This window comes from Pseudopodoces humilis, chromosome 3, assembly GCF_049639895.1.
Source record: "Pseudopodoces humilis isolate 2021_Gansu_Grassland_sample_001 chromosome 3, ASM4963989v1, whole genome shotgun sequence".
NCBI classification, from domain to species: Eukaryota; Metazoa; Chordata; class Aves; order Passeriformes; family Paridae; genus Pseudopodoces; species Pseudopodoces humilis.
In genome coordinates this window covers 91,107,406-91,131,045 of record NC_142202.1, presented here as the reverse complement: position 1 = coordinate 91,131,045, position 23,640 = coordinate 91,107,406, and the positions used below count along the sequence as shown (strand labels likewise).

The 23,640-nt window shown below is 37.3% G+C and overlaps 1 protein-coding gene across 1 annotated transcript in view; it reads left to right on the top strand.

The window, feature by feature from the left end:
• AGPAT5 (1-acylglycerol-3-phosphate O-acyltransferase 5) overlaps positions 1 to 23,640 on the top strand; it is a 56,167-nt gene that overhangs the window by 6,517 nt on the left and 26,010 nt on the right. Inside the window, exons 2-5 of the mRNA XM_005521906.3 lie at positions 8,999 to 9,068; positions 9,277 to 9,392; positions 14,484 to 14,573; positions 22,055 to 22,145. Of these exons, the coding sequence (XP_005521963.1) occupies positions 8,999 to 9,068; positions 9,277 to 9,392; positions 14,484 to 14,573; positions 22,055 to 22,145 (367 nt within the window). The remainder of the gene's footprint in view (positions 1 to 8,998; positions 9,069 to 9,276; positions 9,393 to 14,483; positions 14,574 to 22,054; positions 22,146 to 23,640) is intronic.

Here is a 23,640-nt window from a genome sequence, read left to right as displayed (position 1 = left end):
ATTCGACTGTGCTATGAGGCAGCAAAAATAGATAGATTAGGTATGTTAACTTTGTGCTCTTGCTGGTTTAGATGTTGCAACCCAGATGTTTGCATATATCTTAATTTTTATTCTGTGCCTTTGACTGCAGATATGAAGGTGAAAGTGATGTCCTTCAGGACTCTTGTTCAACAATATACCAATATAACAATATCTAGAGTTCCAGTCTACTGCAGATCTGGCTTTGGAGCAATGTAGAAAGAATTTAGTATGGAGAGGTTCCATGTTCAGTGCTGGTCCTGATCATCCTCCACTTACTGCCTGATATATGAAAAATAAAATAAATTTAAAACTGAGGTCTTGTTAGCATTTTTAGAAATCAGGTATCAGCTACCTGAGCCAAAATTGCTGTTTGGGTTCATAAATTAGCAACTTTGTGTGGAGATTTGCCTATCACATGTTTTCTATATGGCAAGTCACAACTGAATCTGGATTTTATATCAGCTTTGTCTGCTGCAGTCCTCAATTTTAAAAGTGTGTGTTTACATTTTTATGTTAGCTGCATGTACTTATGAAAATATCAGAAAGTATGTGTCAGGTAGGAAAAGCTAAGGAGTCAAAGGGCATGTTTGAATGCTCTTACAAATTCTGATTCAAAGTGTTTGACCAGTAAGTTTTGCAATCTCAGGGTTTGATTTTAAAATTTTCTATTTAAATATACTTTATTTTACTAACTTAAGATTTTTCATATATGGATTTTTCAATACAATTTGTCCTGACTTGGCATAATTTGTTACATATGAAAATAAAAGATGTGTAAATACCTTTTTTTTAACCTGTATGAGTTCTATACCCTTTACTTTTTTTGTGTTTTACTGTGTTCTGGTAGATGCTGGGCCATGGAGTTTTACACTGCTCTTCTATGCCCTTTTCTTCTGCTTACATAATATGTCCGGATACTTTATGTAAGGATGATTGTTAATTTAGATGTTTTTTCTCCTGGTAACCTACCATGAGACACTGTTCTTGTGAAGAGAAGATTCTGTTCATAGTTAAACATTTGAGTGCAGTTATTTCAAACTTTTTGCCTGAGGCTTGCAAGCGGGATATTCTTTTTTTTCTGTTTTAGTTGTGTTAGATAAAGTAAGCTCAGATGTCAGGGATTTTGACATTACAGTTATGAGGAAGCACATCTTCTCAGGGAAAAAATACTCTTTAATCTATCTTCTGTCAGTTTGAATTTATCCTATGAAGGGATTTGGTATATAAAGTCAGGGAAATTATTTTCTTTTGTTCATTTCATTTCTGTCACATACTACTTGTCATCTTCTCTGTTACAACTAGGTCCTCTGTAGGAGTAGGAAATAGCATTTATGCTAGTTTGATTTTTAAACGTAAGATAAACTATACATGATTTGGTCAATTTTATATTTTAGTGTATAACTAGATACAAAAAAATATTAGTTTGGATTGCTTTGAACTGTATTGTGGTAGTTGAAATAATTTTATCTGGTGAACGTAGGGATTGACTCAAAGACTTATTTTCTTCCATTTTCTAAGGGAGGCTACTTGCGAATCTGAGGGCATGTGTGTTTCTTTTTGAGTAAGCAGACATAGTGCATAGTTACGAGCAAGCTGCAGGTGAGCTGGCTCATTCACATGCTGTGGTGGTGAGCAGATGAGAGGGATTTTAATGTGGTCATTTCTGAGACTGATCAGTTTGCTGTGTTCAATTCTGGGGCCAGAATTGTTGCAGATACCTCCCTACATGTTCTTATGCTGTGTTGTGATTCCTTTGCCTCACTGTGAAAGTCCAGAGTGCTAAAATTGTAAATACTTACTGACGATGTTTGGAGAAGCTTTCAAAAATCCTATTCCACAATCACAAGCAGAGACTAGAGGTGTTTCATAATCATCCTCATTCACGTCAACTCACTGATAGCTTCACAGCAGCTTTCAGTCTATACTTGATACAAACACTTGTACCAATATTACAAATAAAGATGCAAACAACTCCTCCTTGGAGTCCAGGGCATTTAAAAGCAAAGTTGCTATTACAAAGTGCTCCGGCTGGAGGAAACACTGCAAGCTGCCACAAGGTTTCCTGCTCATGTGTGGTGGGCAAAGGGTATTTCCAGAGGGAGCTTATATGAACATTACATATTCTGCACTACAGAAGGGTAATAAAGTAAGCAATGGTTACATTAAGTGTGGGTGCATGCTTTTGCCCTTCTTTTAAGGAAATTACAAAAAATGTGCATGAAGAAGTCTCCAGAGATGCAGAAGGCTTATAAAGGAGACTTTCTTCTATTGCAACAGGTAGAATACTTACTTCCACACTTGTAGCAGAAGACATGTTTAGGTTTTAAGTAAGACTCAGATGCCAAATGTTCAGAAAAACACTCCCATTGAAATCTCATCATATAAATAATCACCTTTCACATATGTCTGAAGTACGTGCAGTTATTATTTAAAAAAATTAATTACTGGTGATTTATGATGAAACTTAAATGCGCTAATTTTGATTTTTCCCAGGTGGTCACTGATTGTACTGGTGCGTTCATGCCATTGAACTGCACTGTAATCAAAAACAAGTAATGTGGAGAAAGACCTGTAAATTATTTGGGCCGTGAAAATAGGATTTTTCCAGACTTTAGATGTCAGAATCTTAAAATTAAAATTATGATAAATCTTGGGTTTTTTTCATGTTATCAAGACTGGAACATTCAAGATATACAGGTGCCATTTTAAAAATCTTGTTAAGGATTTATCAGAGAGCTAAGGAGTACAGGGGACAGTTATCTTTAATTCAGCTCAGAAACTGTAAAGCCTTTACAGTCAACATTAGAACAAAATTACTTCTATACATGTATCTAGTGCATGGAATGAAGAATAGCCACTCATGAAAGTTTGTCAATTTAGACCATAAGGTTAGAAGCTAGTATGAAAGTAAGAATGTACAGACTTCATATTTGACATTTGATGGTAACATTTAGTCCTACTTAATCTAAATAGGTTCCTAATATAGTTTTCTTACAAAAGAAATCAAATGCCAGTAAGTGTATTTTCTAAAGTTCTGTGCTCTCTGGTTGAATCAAGTCAAAATTAAAATTAAAAAAAATTAATTACATTACATATAGGAATCTTTTCAATATTCTCTAGAGCTTAATCTCTTAGCAATAGTTGTTTTTTTTTCACTGAGCCCCAGTAAAGACATAGTTGAAGAATGTTTGAATGAACTCTGCTTCAATAAAACAGATTGCTGTGTGATTTTATGGTTTGCTGCTGAGGTTGCAAGAGCTGTCTGAGCAGCAGACTTCAGACTTGTGTAAATCTGTGTTGAGCAGATAGTCCCTAAAGAGGTTACGACATGTGGTGATAGTATCATCGTTACCTTAAAGCTACATGTGCTAAAGGTATTTTTAGAAAACTTATGAACTTTTTTTTTTCATATCTAGAGAAAATACAATTAATAACATCACAGTCTTTCCTCTTCTGTTCTATTCATATTCCTTATGCTGTAGAGAAGTGAAACCTGTATCTAGTAAATGTGAATAAAAGTGCTTTTTTGTCTTCTGTGAAGAAAAATAAACATTTAAAATTCTTATAGTAAGACATCTGAAAACCTGTTTTTGTCAGCCCCAAGTACAGATTCCCTGTCTGTATCCTGCCTTGAGCCTGCTTCTAGTCAAACAGGGTAAATAGATTCTATGGTCTGAGGTGTTCAAAGCACTTGTGACATGAGGCAGGTTTTTAATCTAAGTGAATTTAAAGAACTTTGCTGAAGATGCCTGCAGCAGTGCTGCACAGGTCAGCTTGCACGGTGTACATGTTGACTCCAGAAGCTGCTAGCTATGTGGTAATTGTTTTGGTGGTTTGTTATGCAAGCTCCACCCTTTCACCAGAAAATTGTATCTAGAGTTTGTAACAGGTGAGAAATATGTCCTAGGATACTATTTATTTTAGTAGACCTTTTGTAGTGGTGCCCAGCTAACAAGAGGGGCTCTTGTCCCAAAGAGCACACAGTCCCAATTATTAATAGTGAAGAAATGGTGAAGTGGAGAGTGGTGCATTTTGTGAGGAGAGTGCACCTGAGTAGGAAGTCTGTGTGGTCCTATTTAAGTGTTGATGCCTTGACTCATTCTCCAGAAGAGGGAAGGAATGTTCTCCTGTTATCCTGCTTTTATCCCTCTTTCCAGTTGCTACTGCCTGTGCTTGAAGCTGATATTTTTCCTGATCATAGTGCTCTGCTTTCACAAAGTACTCCAGTGAACATAAGTTTTGTTGAAGTAATGGCAAAGATGAAACATTATTCTTCAATTCACACCTGGTTTCTTTAAACAGAGAAGGGAGGAGGGTTAAGAAGTGTGAGGAGCCAAGACTGAGTGTGCTGGCAGGCTGATAAATATCAGATGAGATGGCCCAAGTTTTTACCAGCGAACCAGTTGTGTTGCCTTAATGCTGCTGAAGCAGAAATCATACTATCAGAAGACCTGCTTGCAGATCACCTTCTAACTGCTCCCATTATCAGCCACATCCAATTACAATATTAAGATAATCTCTTCTCCAGGAGTTTGATGTGATCACCAGCTGACCTGCAAGCAGGTCTTCTGATAGTATGATTACTTTTACCTATAATTATTTTTGCCATGGCAGTGTTTACTAAACTGATATTGCTAGGATGTGATTAAATTATCAATTTAATTTTCTTTGGTATGTAAAGATTTCATAAGCAAGAAATAAAATTCTTAACTCAAAGAGTGTCCACCTTGTTTCAGTGAAAACCTGTGCAAATTATGGGTTATTTGGGTGTGGCTGCCATGCAGGACTGTTCCATAGTGCTACGTGACCTACCACATTAGCACAGCCATAGTTGAATATGTTGTACTGGAAAAAGCAGTTTGGTAGGGAAGCTGAAACAGGTGGCACCAGATCACCCAGGAGCTCCCATTTGCATGTTGAGATCAGCCTATCACAGAATTAGTACATTCTCCCAGCAGAGCTACTTGTGACTTCCTGCTTATTCATCAAAGCCTCACCTGGACTGGAAACCCTGAGGTGTGTCTTGTGGCTGCTGAGCCTGTGAATAGCTTGGTGTATGGCATCCATGGGAGCTGGGTACCAGCCTTCCCACAGAAGAAAGCTAATAGCATCCAGTTTGCTTTATTTGAGACCTCACTGTATTGAGTTTGACAGTGCTGCTGTGTAAACAGATGTGAAAGGCACACATTAACGCTAACTATATTATCCATTACTGTGAACTGGGCTGTGAAACAACCACAACGTGGCTAAAAGCACACATTTCAGTGTTATGTACACAAGTAATGTTTGCAGTGTTAAACTGTAAATCTGCATTTTAAACATTTTCTCAAATCTCTGCTTACTTAAGCTTGCCGTGTTGCTCTTCCTTTTGACTTGTTTTCTTTGCTTGACTTCATTGTGCCTTTTTTTTTGAACAGCAGATTCTATTCTAAATGAGCAGGCTACTCACTTGCTTCATTGTGGCTGACATGGCACTTATCAGCTCATTAAGCTGGTAGGTAGAATATATGTATACTGTAGATACTGTAGAGTCTGGAGAGCCATGCATGGAATACATGAAACACTATGGTGAAATTCAAATTGCCTCCCAAGCATGTCCTGCATGTCCTGTGCTCCTTCCCTGGCAGTGGCTACAGGAGGGGCAAGACCACCCCTGCCCCCTACCCACTGCTCCTCTGAGGAGGTCTGGGAGTCTTTAAGCCACTCTGATGTCTTCAGGTTGCTTCCAAAGGGGCTTGAATACAGATGGGTGCAGTGGACTCCAGTTCCTGCACTGCTGTCCCTGGTGAGTCCCTCAAATGATGCCTTAGAGCACAGTGCTAGGAGCACCAAAGTCATGGGTTTGTCCTCATTATGGGCATTCACTTAAGAGGTGGACTCGAGGATCCTTGTGGGTTCCTTCTGACTTAGAATATCCTGTGATTCTGTAATTCACTGTGGCCCCCAAACATCTTCTGCACCAGCAAAATGAGGAGTCAGACGCTGCACAGCCTCTGCAGCAAGGAAATCTGCAAAGTTAGCTACAAAAAACAGCAGGGAGTCAAAGGTTTTCTGGAGGCCATGAAGAAGAGTACTGTATTATTTCCTTCTGCAGCTATAATACACATTAGGTGCTCTGGTTTACCTGAACACATCAGGTGGCCAGAAGTCGGAGTCTTGTCCTGAGTAGACTCTTCTCCTGCTTATCCACAATCAGATAATTCTTCTCAAAGGGAAAAGGGCATTTCTGGAAGATTCAAAGCTCTTAATTGTTACCCCTCTGTTGTGTTTGGTGAATATTTTCAGAAACCAAATAAAGCAAAACTGCTTCCGTCTCAGAAGGAGAGCTACGTGGGTGTCCACAGAGTAGGTGTCTCCTGGGACTGCAGGCTGGAAGTTGCCATTCTTAGCTACTTGTAGTAACAGTTGTAAGTTTGTAGCCAGTTCTTTAACTGAGGGTGTCTAAGGTGAAAAGCTGTTTGCTGGCCTTTGATGAACTGTATAAGCCTTTCCTCGAGATAGTGAAATGGACAGTGCTGAAGTGGATGATGCTGCAGATAAAGCTGGTGCATCCTCTTAGGCTGAGCCATGTGAGCAAAAAAAATAGAGCTTTCAGATGTTCTCATTCTTACCTTTTGCTTTGAAATAAAACACCCAGGTTTTGTGTGTTTAATGAGAACTAATACAAATAAGATTTTTTTTTTATTTTATTATTTTTATTTTTTGTTCTCTCCAACAGTTTGGCTGTGTGTTTTATCATGTAAAAGATTTTGGTCCATTACATGTAAACACATCTAACCCCTAGGGTAAGCCATAATGCTGTGCATAGAAGTTGTTTACAGGAGCAGTGGGTGGGTGTTCCTCTGGGGTTAAAAAGTGAACTAGATCCATCCAGTCTTAACTGAAATAAAAATTTACACAGATTAACTGTTATATTTGGCAGACACCAGCATACATTTTTTTATGGGAATGATGTTATATTTGTTTTTACCCATGCAATAGTCCAAAGCAAGTGCTTTAAATTGTGGGTCTGATTGCACTGAGATTTTGACTTGGTACATTAAAGTGGAAATATTTACAAGGTGAAGTTATAAATTGTATATTTCAAACCCTCTTTCTTGTGTGGGGAAGCTCTTGGGGTCAAGGGCAGGTTTTGTTTTCTTGCTCTTTTTTTTTTCTACATTTTAGAAGAGCTCAAATAACATTCAGGACCTTCTGGTTTAATGATTTGTTGTATTGGGCCTTCTCTCTTACTCTACAATTCTCTTTGCCAGAAACTGCGTAGTGGAGTCTTAGCTTGAAATTAAAGAAAACAGTGTCTATGGACATTGTGGGTAACAATGCTGGGAAAGTGTACAGTTGTAAAATTAAGTTTTAATTCTGTAAGTGAGAGTAGGAGGATTTATTTCAGAGGAATTTGTGCACCTGAACTGTAAGGTCAACTGTAAGGTCAAGACTGCTACCTTGCTGTAATCTGTGTGTGGTACCTAGTGTCAGCAGTAAGGTTATAAATTCTGGTACTTCAATGAGAAGTCTGCTCCTATAGCAGAATCTTGTTCAAATTTCTCAGATACTGTTCAGAATATACTTGTCAACTGACTTGTTACAAATATTGTTCAGTTAGAATTCATTGTGCATGCCTTTTTCATTTTTGGAAAAAAATAACTCAAGTTATATCCTCTTTTACTGTATGCTGAATGATCTCTTGTTCACATATTGACTGAGTACCTCAGTTCACCAATATCTGGTTTTGGCCTTGAAAACAAAACTTGATCAACAGTGTGGTTGTATTTTCAAAGAAGAAACAGCAGGAATGCAAAACATACCGTGTTTTTATGGAGTTTTTGCCCAGACTTAACAATATGAGGCATTAGCCATCCAGTATCACAGGTTACCTGAGAGATGGACAGAGTTTCCAGAGATGCTGGTAGAGACCTTCTATAAAGATCAATATGAGACTTGGCATACTAAATGGTACCAATTAAGTTATGAATGTTAGTTATTCCTGATGAAATTCCAGTATTCCCCAGACTAGGGAAGTGATGATAAGAAGTGGGTAAACCTTCCATATAGCACTTTGCTTTTTTGGTAACTGGAACAATTTCAAAGTAGTGTGTTTGTCTGATGCAGCCATCTTCTGGAAACAAGGAGTATGTCCATTGGCAGAACAATGGTGGAAGCCTACCACGAATGTGGTTAGAAAAACTAGGCTTCATGAATTAATAAAAGTGTTTATTAAAGGTGATTGAACATCTGCATCGGTTCTTTGGTTCAGAATTAAAATTCATTAATTTCTCATTTTATATTTGAAAATAATTGAATGAATCCATTGTAAAGGGTGACCGAGATTCCAGCATCAGCATCTTGTTTTCTAGTCATGCTCTCAGAAGATTATTTTGCTAGTAGACTGGTACCTTTCAGGGGTGAGAAACTACAAGGTTCAAGTGTGTCATTAATGTAACAGAGAAAAAAATATTAAAAAACCTGCCACAGACTAATTTAAAGGCACCCCTCAAGCTCATGATTTTTTGTTCACTCTCAATGGTTAAAATCTTGGCAAATGGCTGAGATCTTGTTCTTGATCTAATCCAGGAAAATCTACCATTTTAGATTGAACGATAGCAAGAGTCTGGCTAAAACATGTCTTATTCATTAGATGTATAATTTAAATGGTGATTTTGTACATTAACTTCCATTATATTAATGTAGGGAGCTTGTGGCTGAAGGTCATCTTCCATGGATCCAGTTCTAGGACTATGGCAAAAGAACAGAATAAGTTTCTTGAGTCCTCATTAATTAATATTTACAGCTTTGTTGATAAGTCAGTTGTCTGTGTGGTGGGCACTGATGTAGTGATTGGGTGTTTGTCTGTTGATGATGCTAACTTGCTGACAGTTTTCCTAGTAAAAAGCCAGTTACTGCATTGGATCTCATCACTGCCTAATGCAATGAAAATAAATTATAAAGTAATACTGCATATTTTTTAATTTTTTTTTAGGTAATTGTCTACGGGGATTTGCCAAAAAATAAAGAAAATGTAATATATTTATCAAATCATCAGTGTACAGGTTTGTATTTTTTTTTGCTTAAACTTTTGTAGATTTTAAAAATCTGCTTGTCTGTTTACTGTGTCTCTTTCCAGGCTTGCCCTAACAAGCAAGAACTAATAGTTCAAAAACCTTTAATGACATTTATACATGCAACATGTACTTTTGGTTTCATCAGTGGCAATTAAGAGGTAATTTGACTGATTACTTTGGGCTTTTGTCGTTGCAGTTGATTGGATTATCGCGGACATGCTGGCAATCAGGCAGAACGCGCTCGGGCATGTCCGGTATGTCTTGAAAGATGGCTTAAAATGGCTTCCGCTGTACGGGTGGTACTTTTCACAGGTGAGCCACTTCACTCTTCCCTCACTATTTGTGAGTCAAATATATAAGACACCCCTGTTTCCCATGCATGCTGTGAAGATGTAGTTCTGAGCTGGCATTCAATTATTTGAACATGAAAGCAACTGGTTTCACTCAGTTTAGTTAGATGTGTATCTGAGTTGAGAAACAGTTACTGAAGATTCAGTTTACTTTTCTAAATGTATACTTATTATGGATACAATTAAAACTGTAGAGTCTGTTAGGAGTATTTAAGAATATTCTAAAACTTTGTTCATTTTACAGTCCAAAACTCCAGTTTGTAGTCATGCTCTCAGAAGGTTAAGCAGAAGGTGTAAACAGGCTTTTTTTGCTGCGTATCATGCTACAAATTTGGAGTAAATTGGCATTACTGCTTAATGTACTTCTTTGTTTTTTGTTTGTTTTGGATATAGCAGAATATAAAAGAGAAAAATTGGATCTTTGTGTAGTGTGGAGGAAAGGCAGATACCACTTCCATGAAAATGTTAATGGTTATTTTGGACTTCAGTTAAGCAAAAAACTGAGTCTGACAGTATTCCCACCTTTTTCTTTCTCTTCTCTCTGCATAATACTCCTTTTGTTCCCTCTAGTCTGAGAGCTCAACCTGATGTGACTCAAATGTATACAATTACTGAGAAGCAGTGGGCCGTGGTCACTGAACAGCCAACATACTGAGTAGATATGATCTTCAGTCTAAAATGGTGGAGAGCAGTGTAGATGGCCTACTTCTCTAAAATCCTCTGTGAATTTGTCATGTCTGTTCTTTGCTTTTTCTGAAAGCTGAACTATTTATATTTTAAAAAAAAATAAAATGTAGAGATGGATGGTTTTGGAAGTACTGGCCTTCTTCTTGGTGAGCAGAAATGGCTTCATGGGACTTACCTCAGGGTTTAGATGAGTGCTTAGTTATTAGACTAGAAATGGATAGTTTTGGGTAGTGGTTCAAAAATGCTTATTCAGTAAGACTTCTCTCCTTTGTCTTCTCTGTTTGATCTTAATGTGTTCTCTGAATATCTATCTGCTTTCTGTCCCTCACCTCATTGCCCAAAGAAAAGAAAAAAAACCAAAAAAAAACCCCAAAAAAACCCAGCACATGCACTTAGGAAAATACTTGTAATAGAATTAGACAGTTTGATTGCATTGACTGTCAGCCCCGACCAAGAGGACAAGAACACGGAGAACACTGAGAAAAATATTATGCTCGGTATGATTGGAACTATATATTAATTTGTAAAGGAGTATATGAAGAGCCGGCATATGGGGTATGTCCAAATAGGAGGATTTACTCTTTCCCTCATCTTCATAGTACATTCAGTGTCTTTAGCTTGATGGTTGAAAATCTTTGTTGTCTTCTGGATGAGCACCTTTGTGAGTAGACAATAGATCTAGGCTGGAGCATGAGTGGTTGCCATCGTTTCTGCTAAAATTGGTATGTTTAGAGAAGCATATGCTGCAGAGAAAATGAGGAAAATATTCACTATTTTATTATAGGTCTGCTGTCCCAGTCCCATAAATAACTACAAACTGTCAGACCCTGTCATACCTCACTAAGGGTATGCATTAGGAGAAAATGGAATTCTCGGTTGTCTAAAGCTTGCCCTTAATGCTTCTCTATATTTTTTGTCCACCAAAGTGACTGATCTGCTGCATGGAAATATTTTGCTCTTTGTCATTACCTTTAATCATTACAAAGCTGGTGATTTAAGTCTGCTTTAATTAAAATACTAACAGGATATATATTCCATCACTATCACTAAGTGTCCAGAAATTATTTTTTTAAAGATTTTGGAAAATTACTTTTGCTGTGTGGAATATCCGGTGCTTGGTTTCCTGAGTGGTATATTGACTGTTAAAAGGAGGTTCCTGTGGAAATTAATCTGAATGTCACCTACATTTTTAATCAAAACATGTATATATGAAATAAAATCCATTCAGCTTTGAACTCCTCAAAAAATAAAGCTTTTGCAAGATTTAGTGGGGGGGTGATTATATATATTTTCATATTTATATATTTAAATCAGTGACACAATTGACAGGCAGCAGTGATGCATATATGCTTAAATGACTTAGACGGGATGCAGTGCAAGCTAATAGGTATTTTTATTGTTTTTATCACACCAAACAGTGCAAAAACATAAAACACTTCCTGCCCTTCCTGTTGATGTTCTGTCAGTGATGTCACTTACACTCCACTAAAAGTTTCCAGAGCCACATAATTACGCCATGCTTACGGAATTCATATTCCCTTCCTCAGGTAAACATCCTGTTTGGAAATAAACGTGGTCTGGATGTCCAGGAGAGCAAAATTCAGGCACAAAGGAAGTATATTTGTAAACACAATCCATTGTTGACTGAGAGAGGGGCTTTTAAAGTACAGCGGAAAAAAATTATAACCTTAAAAACAGTACTTCCAGAAATCTGTTTTGAAGAGCGTTCATATATTTGATCTCTTACTGAAAAGGAAATGCAATACAAATTGGGGAATTTGAGCTATATACAATCACATAACTAGCATTCTTCTTTGAGGCTGCTATCTAATAGCAAGGAAAGGAAAAAACCACTTAAATTAACCTATTATCTTCCAAGTCTGATTTATTAGGTGGAACCAATTTCTTTGCATAAAACTATCTTTACTACTTTTGGGTGGATCTGAAATATTTTTTTTGCCTCTACCATTTGCTATCAATTCATCCCATCACTCCTATCCACCTACACCATCTAATTCGTTCCTATTTATCTTATACCCCTGATGAGGCTGGGATGTAATTTTGAACAGTATTTTTGATACCTCACAGTTTGCTTGATTTTTTATCATAGGAAGTATGCCTTTATCTTTTCTGTTATCCAGCATCAGCTTGTGCGCTCTTTTGGATGTTCCTTAGTTTTATCCATATGTCCTGCCTCTCTTTAGCTTTGTACCCCTGAGCCACAGGGACCTGCCATAGTGGTGGGGTTGGAGTGAATGCAGCAAACGCTGATCTTGTGATACTTTGTCTGTTCTTATGTTACGTGACTCTGTGCTCATTTACTTGAGAAGTGCAAATCTATTTCTGAGTATTAAAATGTCTGACGTGCAACACCAGATCTATCTTTGGTGTCATGGTGTGTGTCCCTGACCAAACAGTCCAGTAGTAATTTCATTTATCCAGGTTCACAAATCAAACAAGGAAAAGTTGGTTCAGTATTTTTCTAGTTTACTGCAGCTGAGTAGTAATTTGATGAGAAGGGAATACCTCAGTTCCGGCTTTCTCTCATTTATCAAAGCTTGACCTAGCTGAGCTCACAGAGAATGATGATTTACCCATTACATGGAAGTCTTATATAGTAGATGAATTTTTTCTTATACCGAACTGAGTTTGCCCTTCCTGGAAGGGGTGGTTGTGTTGAGTGTCTGAATATATCTGTACTTAAGTCTGCTTGAGACTTCTGTTTCCCTTTAATAGTGTCAGATCTTGAAAACAGTCTTATTTGGCGTGTGGAGATAACATGTGGCTCTCTGTTTACTACACAGCTGAAGAAACGTTTTTCTCTTCATGCTGCTTTCTGTCTGGAGCTGTTAAACTGCTTGTGGGATGGTCCCAATACCATGCCACAGCCAAGCTCAGTGAGCTGGGGAATTCTGTTCATGGTTTTGGTCCCCTGCCAGTCACAGCAGCAGAGCTGCAGAGTGTTAGATCTGGTTACTTCACCTTGGGAGGGAACCACAGACGATAAAGTTAAGACAGAATATTTAGTATGCAGTTATTGCATCATTGGCTTTCTGTTCCTTTTCACTGCAGCTTCTGAAGAACAACTCAAAAGTCACATCAAACGCCATTAGCTAAGCTGCCATCTCTCCATACTCTTTGAAAAGCAAAGGCTGAAAGCACTTTGCGTGACCACTTCTTCTGCCCACCTCCTCCTAACCCCTCCAATTTTATTCCTGTCCATGGACACAGCTCTGCACAAAGTCACCACACCTGTTTCTACAATGTACTGTATCTTTTCATGATATCAGGTATTTGAATGAGGCTCAGCTCAGTAGTTTTAATCTTACTGTCACCCTTCTGTTAAGAGCTTGTAAAACCATGAATGGGCAGAAGTTGTCTGACAAATCCTAATACCAATTGTCATGGTGAACAGAAAAGAGTATTACCAAGTTACCAAGTCAGTTAGAAAACCCATTGAAACAATGTACCTTAAACCTGAAATTCTTTTATTTGGAAGCTAATTTTGGTTTTTTTCAGACTTCATTGTATCAATAGTTTATAGTTGGTGCATGTTTGTTTACATCCTCTTTCTCTGTAGATAAAACAATGTGGTGGAAGAGGGAAATGATAGGGCAAATTTCTCTTTGTGTGTATTTTTACTGCAGTTTTGTGACAAATTGTGTGCAACAGGTTATAAAATGAATCTTTCACAGGATAAAGTTTAACTTTTAATAATAATTTTCAGTAAAAATACTTCTATAAATTCTTTGCCTTATGAAGATTTTGGTTTACTTACTCAATTATTATCTTGGAATATAACTTCTTTATTAAAAGTTTGGTTCTCTAGTGAAGTGCCTGGAGGTTTTCAGGACCTATGCTAGTTGCTTTTGTGCTATTCATAGATTTTGTATGTAGAAGTATGATACTTGCATTCCCAGTATTTGCATTAGTTAAGAGTGGGCACATAGAAATGAAAGCACTAACCTGTAAGTACTTGTATGTGAGTAACTCCAGTTCTGTGATTTTCCCTCGATACACAAATGAAGCTGTATGTCAGCATTGTCTGGAATAAATACCCTGGGGTCACTTCTAGTACCATCTTCTAGTTAATTATTTAACACCTTTAAACAAGACACTTCAAGGGTCTTATGCACTGGGTGTTTTTTATATCTGATTTTATTTAAACAGATTTTGTGAACTAAAGTATATGCAAATATAAAATTAGTTTTGCATGTTTCTGTGAAGGAGGAAATGTCTTGTAGGCAATTTGCAGCATGAGTCATAAAGGTGACTTGCAATTGTCTCTTGTTTGTTCTTCTGTCAGCTATTCTACATTAAACTAACTAAATATTTAATGTTTTCCCTTCTTTTTTCTCTCTGATAGCATGGAGGAGTCTATGTAAAAAGAAGTGCCAAATTCAATGAGAAAGAAATGAGAGAGAAGTTGCGGGCCCAGATGAAAGCTGAGACTCCAGTAAGCTTATACCTTCCTTCTCATTTCTTTGACTTTTTTAATGGCAAAGGCTTGTTGGAGAAAAGAGCCATGCCCGATATCCACAAACTACTAAGATGGTAATCATGGATTTGTTTTATTTCTGTGTTTTTACAGTTACTTTCTGTGATTAGAGAGATACCTCTAATTAAACTGAGAAAAATTTGACTGTTTCTTTATGACTGACAGGAACTTTGTGATCCTCTCCTGTAGAGGACAAGGGGGATTTGGACTTAGAACATGAACTATAGTACCTTCCTTGAGAAACCACTATTTCAAAAGAGAAACCCTCTGTTTCAAAAGACAACATTTGGACTACTGTGTGCTTGTCAGAGACAGATATGCTTGACTTCTAAAAGTCAAGAACCTTTCCTACCAAATGTTAATTAGTCATCACAATGATCAATCATTTTTAATGGCAATGACATCTTAGAATTTAATAACTTTGTCTGCTATGCCTGGAGGAGGGAAAAAAACCCAAAACAAACTCTTGATAATTTTCTATTTGAAGGATGACTGTTACTGCCAAGTGACTTTTCTCATGACTCCCTGTATGGTTTGTGGCTCAGTGGTTAGAATCACTGTGCTTTGCTTCCATTACTTGCTGTGCATTAATTTTTTTCCTTCCTTTTTGGCCAAGCTAAAAAAAAAGAAACAACTAAGCAAGCCTTGATATAGAACAGTTAAACTTCATTTTATTTAAAATTGTGTTATTAGGACTTAGACTCCCCATATTGTTGAAACTTTTATAAGCTGAGACTTGGGTAAAAAGAGTTCACAGATTGTTTTGATATTCATAATAGCATTCTTTTTTCTTATTTAAAGATTGTGAGTTTGTGTTTGCATGTGTCTGTACTGAAAAAGTAAATTGACCTTGTGGTTACTGAGAGGCTTAAATGAGTAAAGTGTCCCTATTTCAGGCAGGCTCAAACTCATTTTTTTTTTCAACTTAAGTTTTAACATTATTTTTTTTGTCTTAATTAAGTAAAGAAAGTTCCAATTGTTAGCATATAAATTAGGCCAGAAATGCATTACAGCAACTATAACAACAGTATCTAATCAATGATGTCCATGGAGAAGATGGTCATGTTCAGTGGTGGCAACCTGCACCCTCCTTATTAGGGAGGGTCCTGGGATGTAAAGAGGTTGTGTTACCTCATTATTTGCCATATGTCAGTGGTAAAGATTCTGCTTGCTGTAAAACTTGTGGTGTAATGGAATAAGCAAAGGCTGTTTGCAGGATGTATGAAACATAGTCATCCCCCTGTGCAATTCTTTCCCCTGCAGAGTGCTGGTTAAGTTCATTTTAGTTAGTCTGGATGAAATAAGCCAGCAAGGTGTTTTCCTGCATAGGCCCATGGATTTCTTGCTAGTTAAAGAGACAGATTCTGCTTGAGTCTGGCTTTCTGGCTTCCTTCTGCACCCCTTGAAAAGCAGGGGTTTGTTGTTATTGTAAGGTTTTCATTGTGATAAGAGTCCTAATTCAAAGTCTGTGTTAAATGAATCTCCTTTATAAAAATGTGTATTTTTCTTTTAATACAATCTTGGGAAGATGTGCTTAGAAACTCATCTGATTATGTCCTTGGAAACCTGCAAATGGTGTTCAGCCTTGCTGCCGTGTGTCATTTTAGCCAAGTTTGAATGTAAGAAGTTTAAGCATAAAGCTATTCTTTAAATATACAACTGATGTTGGTTCTGCTTTCTTTGTGGTTAGTAAGTGAAATAAATCCAGAAGTCTTTTTTTGTGGAATCTTCTTCTCCCTCTGTAGTTTGAAAGCCTATACCTAACCTATCAAAGCTAATGCCTGATAAATATGGGACCACTTGGGTACACTTGGTTTTTGCTGCAGTGTAGCTCTTTGGGGTTTGGTGATGTTGGAAATGAACACAGAACCTGGACATGCATACCAGGCAGTTGTTGCCATTTGTCTCATATTATCAGGTGTTGCAAGATAGAAGAGAAATAAGTGTAACAGCTGCAGAAATTAATTGTTTAAAATCTCTCTGTCAAACCATTTAGGGAGTGACACTTAAATTTACAAAACCAGAGTCACCAAAGGCGTATTTACTGAGGCAAATGTTTGCGTCTGCTGGGATAAAATACACAGATTATTGAGCTGTCATTTGAAGAAAGACTAAACTTCTTATAGCCCACTTTATCTTAGAATTTAAATGTAGATGCTGTTAAATGGCCTTTAACCTACAGTTACTACTGTGAGAAGAATACAGATAACCTGTGTCTTTATTGCATTATTCATGCAGTTCTGCAACTTAGCATGACATTTACAAGCAACCATATTGCTTTTAAAGTGAAGACATTTTGATCAAGTATGCCCTGAACTCATCAGCTTCGTGCAAAAATAACTAATCTATGACTCTGGAATTTTCATGTGCTGCATGCTGCAGCTCAGGGTGGACTTTCCTCAGTTTAGTGGGCAGCTGGGGTAGCTTAGTCATTCTGCGTGTACGTGGTAGACTTCTTTCTTTAATGTAGTGCTAGAGATGAGTTGGCCTTTCAGCTGCTCAGGAAAGATTTATATAGCAATAAAGAAGAGATGGACGGGAATCTGTGTTAAGGGTCACGTTCTTATTTACACTTTCTCTCCACATACAATTTAAACAAAAGAATCCAGATGATTAATGTTCAGTCTGTCTGAAGCCGTCTCTTTTCCCATTAAGAAATTGAAGATGTGTAGGAAGTCAGAACCAGTCTTCTCCTTAGCATATAAAGCTCTTTAACACTTCACTGTGGACTTTTTTTTTTTTTTTTTTTTTTAAATTTTGACATGTAAATTGGAGTCAAAACTGACAGGCAAAGTAAGGCTTCCTCATGGCCTCTTACATGCACAGTATAATTTGGTTAGTGCTCTGGTATGTCTCCTTTTGTGTAGACAACAGTGGACTGTGTGATTCTCCTTGCTCACCTTCTCCTACGACTTCCACCCACCTGTCTGCTATAAACAGCCCCTTTTCCTGCCCTCAGGTCTGCAGCTGGACCACATCGCTTCCCAGATGCAGCACACCAGTGTCAGACAGGCACAAAACTGATAGCAGACTGAAACACTGTTGCACCTGTGTTTCCATAGTGGGGATCTTGAACTAATATATTTTCATATTTCTGGAAGTCACTTTGCTTTTCAAACTCTCATTTTAACTTTGCTTTTTTAACTCTCATACATTTGAATGGTGCATTATTGGGACTTCTGTTGATAAAATTCACTCAAGATTATGTGATTTGGTTTAAAATACCATAAAATTTGACTGATTGCTAACAAATTGCAATCTTATGTCTTGTTGTGAGAGCAGAGACTGTTACAGTGTTTAAAGAACACTTTTTGTGTTAATGTTGTTTTAATGTAAGCCATACATGAATGTAAGCCAAATAAATGGATATCCAGCTGTCACTTGACATGTGTAATCTGCTTGATTTAAAAAGAAAATGAACTCTTCTGAACAGCAAGCTATTCCATTTTATAACTGAAAATGTCACTTCTATTTTTTTTATCATGCATTGACAGTAGGAAATGTGCATTCTGAGATGTGGAATTTAACCCTGTACAACCAATATTTAGCAGATTACTATGTGTTTTGGTTTTGTCATTCATTCAGTCATAGAATAAATCATTGTCATGTGAAGAAAAGCCAATCAAATAATAAAAACAGAGAGGGTACAGATACATTAAATCAACTGATATGAGGCTTAAAATAATAATTTTGTGATATAGTTACTAATTTGCAAATCCCTGACAATTTTAAATCACAGATGTCCTTCCCTGCTTTTCCCACATCTCCTTTTGTACCTTTTGTATTTTGTTCTAATTATACCAGATAGGCTTTCTCATATCATATCCTTTTCAGTTACTGATTTGAGTGGCAATGTTTCTTATCCAGTTCACTAGAAACATACTTTCTAGGCAGTGGTCTAAATGGATGCAGATGTGACTCTGTCTAGCTGTCAGGGTGCAATAGTAGTAATAACAATATTAAAATAAAGCAAGTGCATTGTTTAAGATTATTTTGAATTTCGTAAATTAAAATGTTTGTTTTCCCTTTGTCACACGAGAACAGCACAGTAAATGCAAGATACCTTTAGTCAGTGGTTACCACTTCTTGATGCCCTGTGTTCTTCTACAGAGTTGCATCTACTCACTCCAGGATGTTCTCTAAAGCCCTTGGCCACCTTTCCTTGCTCTATGTTTATGGTTGTTCTGTATTCCAGGGACTCGTGTTGCATTGTTGCTTTCCCGTTGCTCCTAGTGCTCCACCCATTCCAGCTCAATTTGTGGCACTCTGATCTATCTCAGGGACTTCCTCAGCTGCCCTGTCCCCTCTCTGGAATCACAGCCCTCCCTTAGTGCCATTGCTGTTGCTTTTTGCCTGTGAGATCTTGACAGTGCTGGGGAAATGAAACATTGCTCTTTTGGAGAATGCAGCTACCATCTTCCATTCATTTCATTTGTGGGTTGTGGCAAGTGCAGTGACATTGCAACGGCCACTCTTCAGATAGCCCCTGATTGGCAACATGCGAAAGATTTGCATCTTTGATTTTCTGTCTCCAACAAGAATCAGTAGGATTCTACTAAATGAATCCTGATCCACTTCTTGAAGCTTTCAAACTGATGAGAGATACAAAATTTATTGACACCAATCCATTTCACAAAAAGAATAAAAATACCACATACCTGAGCATAGGGACCTGTTGCTTGGGTTAAAATTGGTGTCTTAATGAATCAGGGACTGTGGTAATCCAAAACTGTCTCTGCCATTTTGAACATGAGCACTCTATTTTGCAGCAGTAAAGTGTATAACTTTTATGCAGTTAATTGCCCTTATTGAAAAGTCTGTATTAAAAATGGCCTAAACTGCAGCTAATGTTTCTAGGCAATTAAAATGTTTCTACAAGTCCTTATTCCAAGGTCAGGGGAGCTTATTTAGTTATTAAAATCTTAGGGATTTATAGTTCTTACAGGCTTCGGAAATAGTGTGTAAGGATTTAACTTCTGCTGCCTGTGGTGGGAGAAAAGCGAGTCATACAAGTGGTTCTGGTAGGCTGAACTGTACTGGCTGGATATCTTTGTCTTGTGCAGAACTTATATGTGAGTATATGTAGGTCATCTCTTTGCATTCATGCATTCTACTGTTAAAACAGTCCGAATGAGCTATATAGTAGGTTATTATATGCTGAATTTAAAGCAAAGGCCACTTCTCTGTCTTGTTGGTATGGTTTCAACTCAGAGATACTCAGATTCTGGTCAACAAACCTGTTTGGCTATTTGTGTTTTAGAGGTTTACTAGAGTAAGTATAATTTCAGTCCCTGGTTTGTATTACATACATAGGGCTGGAGTAAGTAGATACTGTTTCCTGTTGTATAATTAGCTTTTGGGAGTGATAATCTGCTTTGAAGACCCGTAATGACATTGCCTGCTTGTAAGTGCTGAGCTCTACCAAGAATGGTGCTCCTGTCCTGTGTGCTTCTTTTCCTTTGCTCTATGATCTGTTACAGTCACTGTATTACCCTTTAGAGCTGAGCAATGCAGTCTTTAATGGGGGTGGAGGGGTGGAACTGGAACACCTCATCTTGAAGTACCATTTTAAGCACCCAGATTACAAGATTTGAATGTAAGCACATTTATGAAAAGAAAAAAAAATGCATCTGGATTTGAATATTATGTTCTTTCCAGCTACCTCTGAAAAGTTAGTCACTTAAATATCTCAACATTATACTTCATAGATAAAATGTACAGATGACTGGGGAAAGTGTGGGCTACATCTGCATCTCAAGGATTCCAGTACTTGTCCCTGTACTTATGCTACTGTTATATATGAAAAAGTAAGCACCTTGACTCTTAAACCCATTTTCTTTTGTTCTCTCACCACCAAATCTATGTGCATCTTGGATTTCTGTTGCTCCTTGAACATTCTTGGACATCACCTGCCTCTGCAGTCTGCCAGGTTCCCCCAAACATACTGTGACAAGTACAGTCTTTCTCCTAGCTGTCTTTACTCTACTGACACTGGTTTTGCTATTTTTAATTTTTTTTTTTTTTTCTTTCCCCTGTCCGGTTCTAGGCTATATACTCAGTTCTCCTTTTTCCTGATTTCCAGCTGGCTTCTCTGGTTGGCACATTTCCTAGATTCCTTCCCACCTCTGCATTTTAGTGCATCTTTCAACCTTCTTCACTGTGGGGAGATTCTAGAGAGGTCATTTGCTGGGGCCTGTATTTTGGCATTCAGCCTTTTCTATAGCTGTTCCACAAGCATTAAGTGCAAATACCAGCACACTCTGATGTTTTGTGGGTCAGAAGCACAAAGTTGCATTCCTGTGTGTCTCTTTTTGAGATTTTATTTAACTTTGCATCTTTATTTGATGAGCACTCCCAATTACCAAAGTCTCTGTCTAATCACTGATAATATTCCTTGGACTGTTTTGTAAATCCATTACCTTGTTTTCTTTCAAATGTTTCTTAAGATTGCTTTCTGCAAAGTTTGTAAATTAAGTATTTACAGTAGGCATTTTACTATGAATGTGTCATGTTCAACTCCATAGCAGTTATCATTTGTGGCCATAGTTGCTACTGCAAATGAACCCCTAATATGAAATTTTCACTGTTTAAGTGATGTTTTGCATCAGCTTTGTTTGTCAGAGATTATGCAAAACACACACACACACACCAAAAAAATCCCACAAAACCCAAAACCCCTCTGTTCTGTTTCAAAAGAAAATGGAAAATTGTCAAATTTGATAGCTTCTATTTGGGTCCATAATTTTACAGTCAGATATGCAGATACTGAAGCCTTTACCTGTGCAGTGATTTGAGAACCCATAGATGGTTTGGTGCTGAACAGGCAAGCAAATGAATTTGCTTCAGAAGTCTAACCTTGCAGACATGCATGCTTAAAGGAATGTGACTTTAAAGTTCAAATTACGCTAAACTATGAGTTTGAGTTCCTAATATATTTAATACCCAGTTCAGTGAGAGACATAGAGACACATAAGATCTATCATCATTTCAATTAATAGTATTTATAATAATGAATTAATTACTGTATATTCCAGCATAAGGAAAGACTAGAGGCAAGATCACTATTAAAAAAAAAAAAAAAAATGGTCACTTTGTGATGTATTTGTCCGTCTTTTCAAAGTCTCTTAAAACTGAGCTCCTGTTGATATCAGCTGCTCCTGACTTGCTGACTTTTGTTGACACATGCTATCTCCCTTCCTAAATCACATGGAGTATTTTCTGTGGTGTGTTTTCAAAGGAAATTATTTTGAACCTCGAACAGTAAGTTTCTTAGAGCTAAGAAATTTTAAGTATTCTGATTTTTTTTTGATCCTTACAGTAGTCAATGGTGTGAGCTAAATACAATATGGGCCTATCCAGTGTTGATAATCTCTGTAAAAGCAGTCAGTTTACATTCATTATAAGAACTTGTCTGTTTTGTTTCCTTTTTAATTCCACAGATGTATTTAGTGATTTTTCCAGAGGGGACTCGTTACAATCCAGAAATACCAAAAGTCATTGCGGATAGTCAATCATTTGCTGAAAAGGAAGGTAGGCAAAAAAAAATTTTAAAGAATTCTTTTGTTACAGTGCTAACATGTGTTCTGTGAAATAGTTATATAATATGAAGATCATTTCACCTTAACTGGACTTTTAAACCTGCATGATTGGAATTTAAAGGTTTAGAACAGTATAAACTACTGCTTCTCTTACAGAGTAAGATTATAGTAGTTCAGATAGAGACATTTTATGCATTTCACAATGTACAATAGTAACAGTACTCCAGAAAGCTCACTGTAGTTTCTGCCTATAGCTGAGTATTTACTTATTTTCTTGCTCCTTGAGGTTGTGAGAATTGCCTACACTGAATCAGGGCACTAGTCCATCTGAATTGATATTGCAGCTCCAATTGCAGTTGTTAGTCAATATAAAGAGTATTTTGCATGGAGCTTGTTGTGCCTTAAAATCTTCCATCATTTCACTTTTAATTAGTGTTAGTTCTCCTATGGCGTTTTGGTTTTGTTCCTCTCTCACCTTCCAGTCTCACTGTTCCTTGGTTGACCTTAATTCTGGAGTTGCTTTGATTGTTGGTGCTGTGGGATTGTTTCTGTAACCACAGATGGAATTACTTCATCTTTGGAAAGGCCTGCAAAAAATCCAAGAGTCCCAAGATTTTTGTATTTTCTCACATCATATGCACGTAAACTTTAAATCCAACAGTTCAGTGAACATGTTTCCTGATTTTGTTTTTTCCTGTTGACCAAAAGTGAAATAATTCACTCTAAATGTAAACAAAGAATAACAAATAGGTCTGGTAAATTCATCTCTGTGACACACTGAAATGAATTCACAAGTCTGTGGATCAGCCTGTTGATATAATCAAGCTATTAAGTATTGTTAACTCTTGTCCAAAAGGATATATGCTTTTCTTCTCCTAGGGAAGAATGGAATTTGTTTGCGTGTATGAGCAGGAGAGCTGAAGTCATAATGTATTTGTTCATCGCTTCAGTTTCCTGTCGGAAATGAAAGTCAAATGTTTCATTTAGGTTGGTGGTTCTTTGAGAGTTCAGAGGGAGGGGGCTGTTTGATAGGATTTTTATTCCTCACCTTATTTTTCAGGGAAAAGGCTCTCATTGTTTTACTATTATTTTATTTCACCTTTTAATTATATCTCTGCAGTCTGCAAAACAGTGAAACAATGCTTTTGTGCTTTCAGAGCACCTGTTTTTTCTACTGTTTTTCTCTCCAGTACTGGTCTGTTCTTATTTTGCAACAATTACTCCTTTTAAAATCTCTCACGGCAAATAACTATTGAACGAGAAGCATCTCCAATTCTGTTGCAGAATCTTCTTGATCTCCTTCTCCCCACTGCTAAATTCTTTTGCTGTTGGCCTCTGCCCCACTTTTTATGTGGGGAGAATGGGAAGCAGTCTGTGCTCCCTTGTGGCCCTGCTCCCCTGCGTGTCCACGCAGAGACAGATACTCCCAGGAGCTGGAGCATCCCTCGTTCAAGTGTGTTGAGAAGCAGGGGCTAACACTGAGAGCA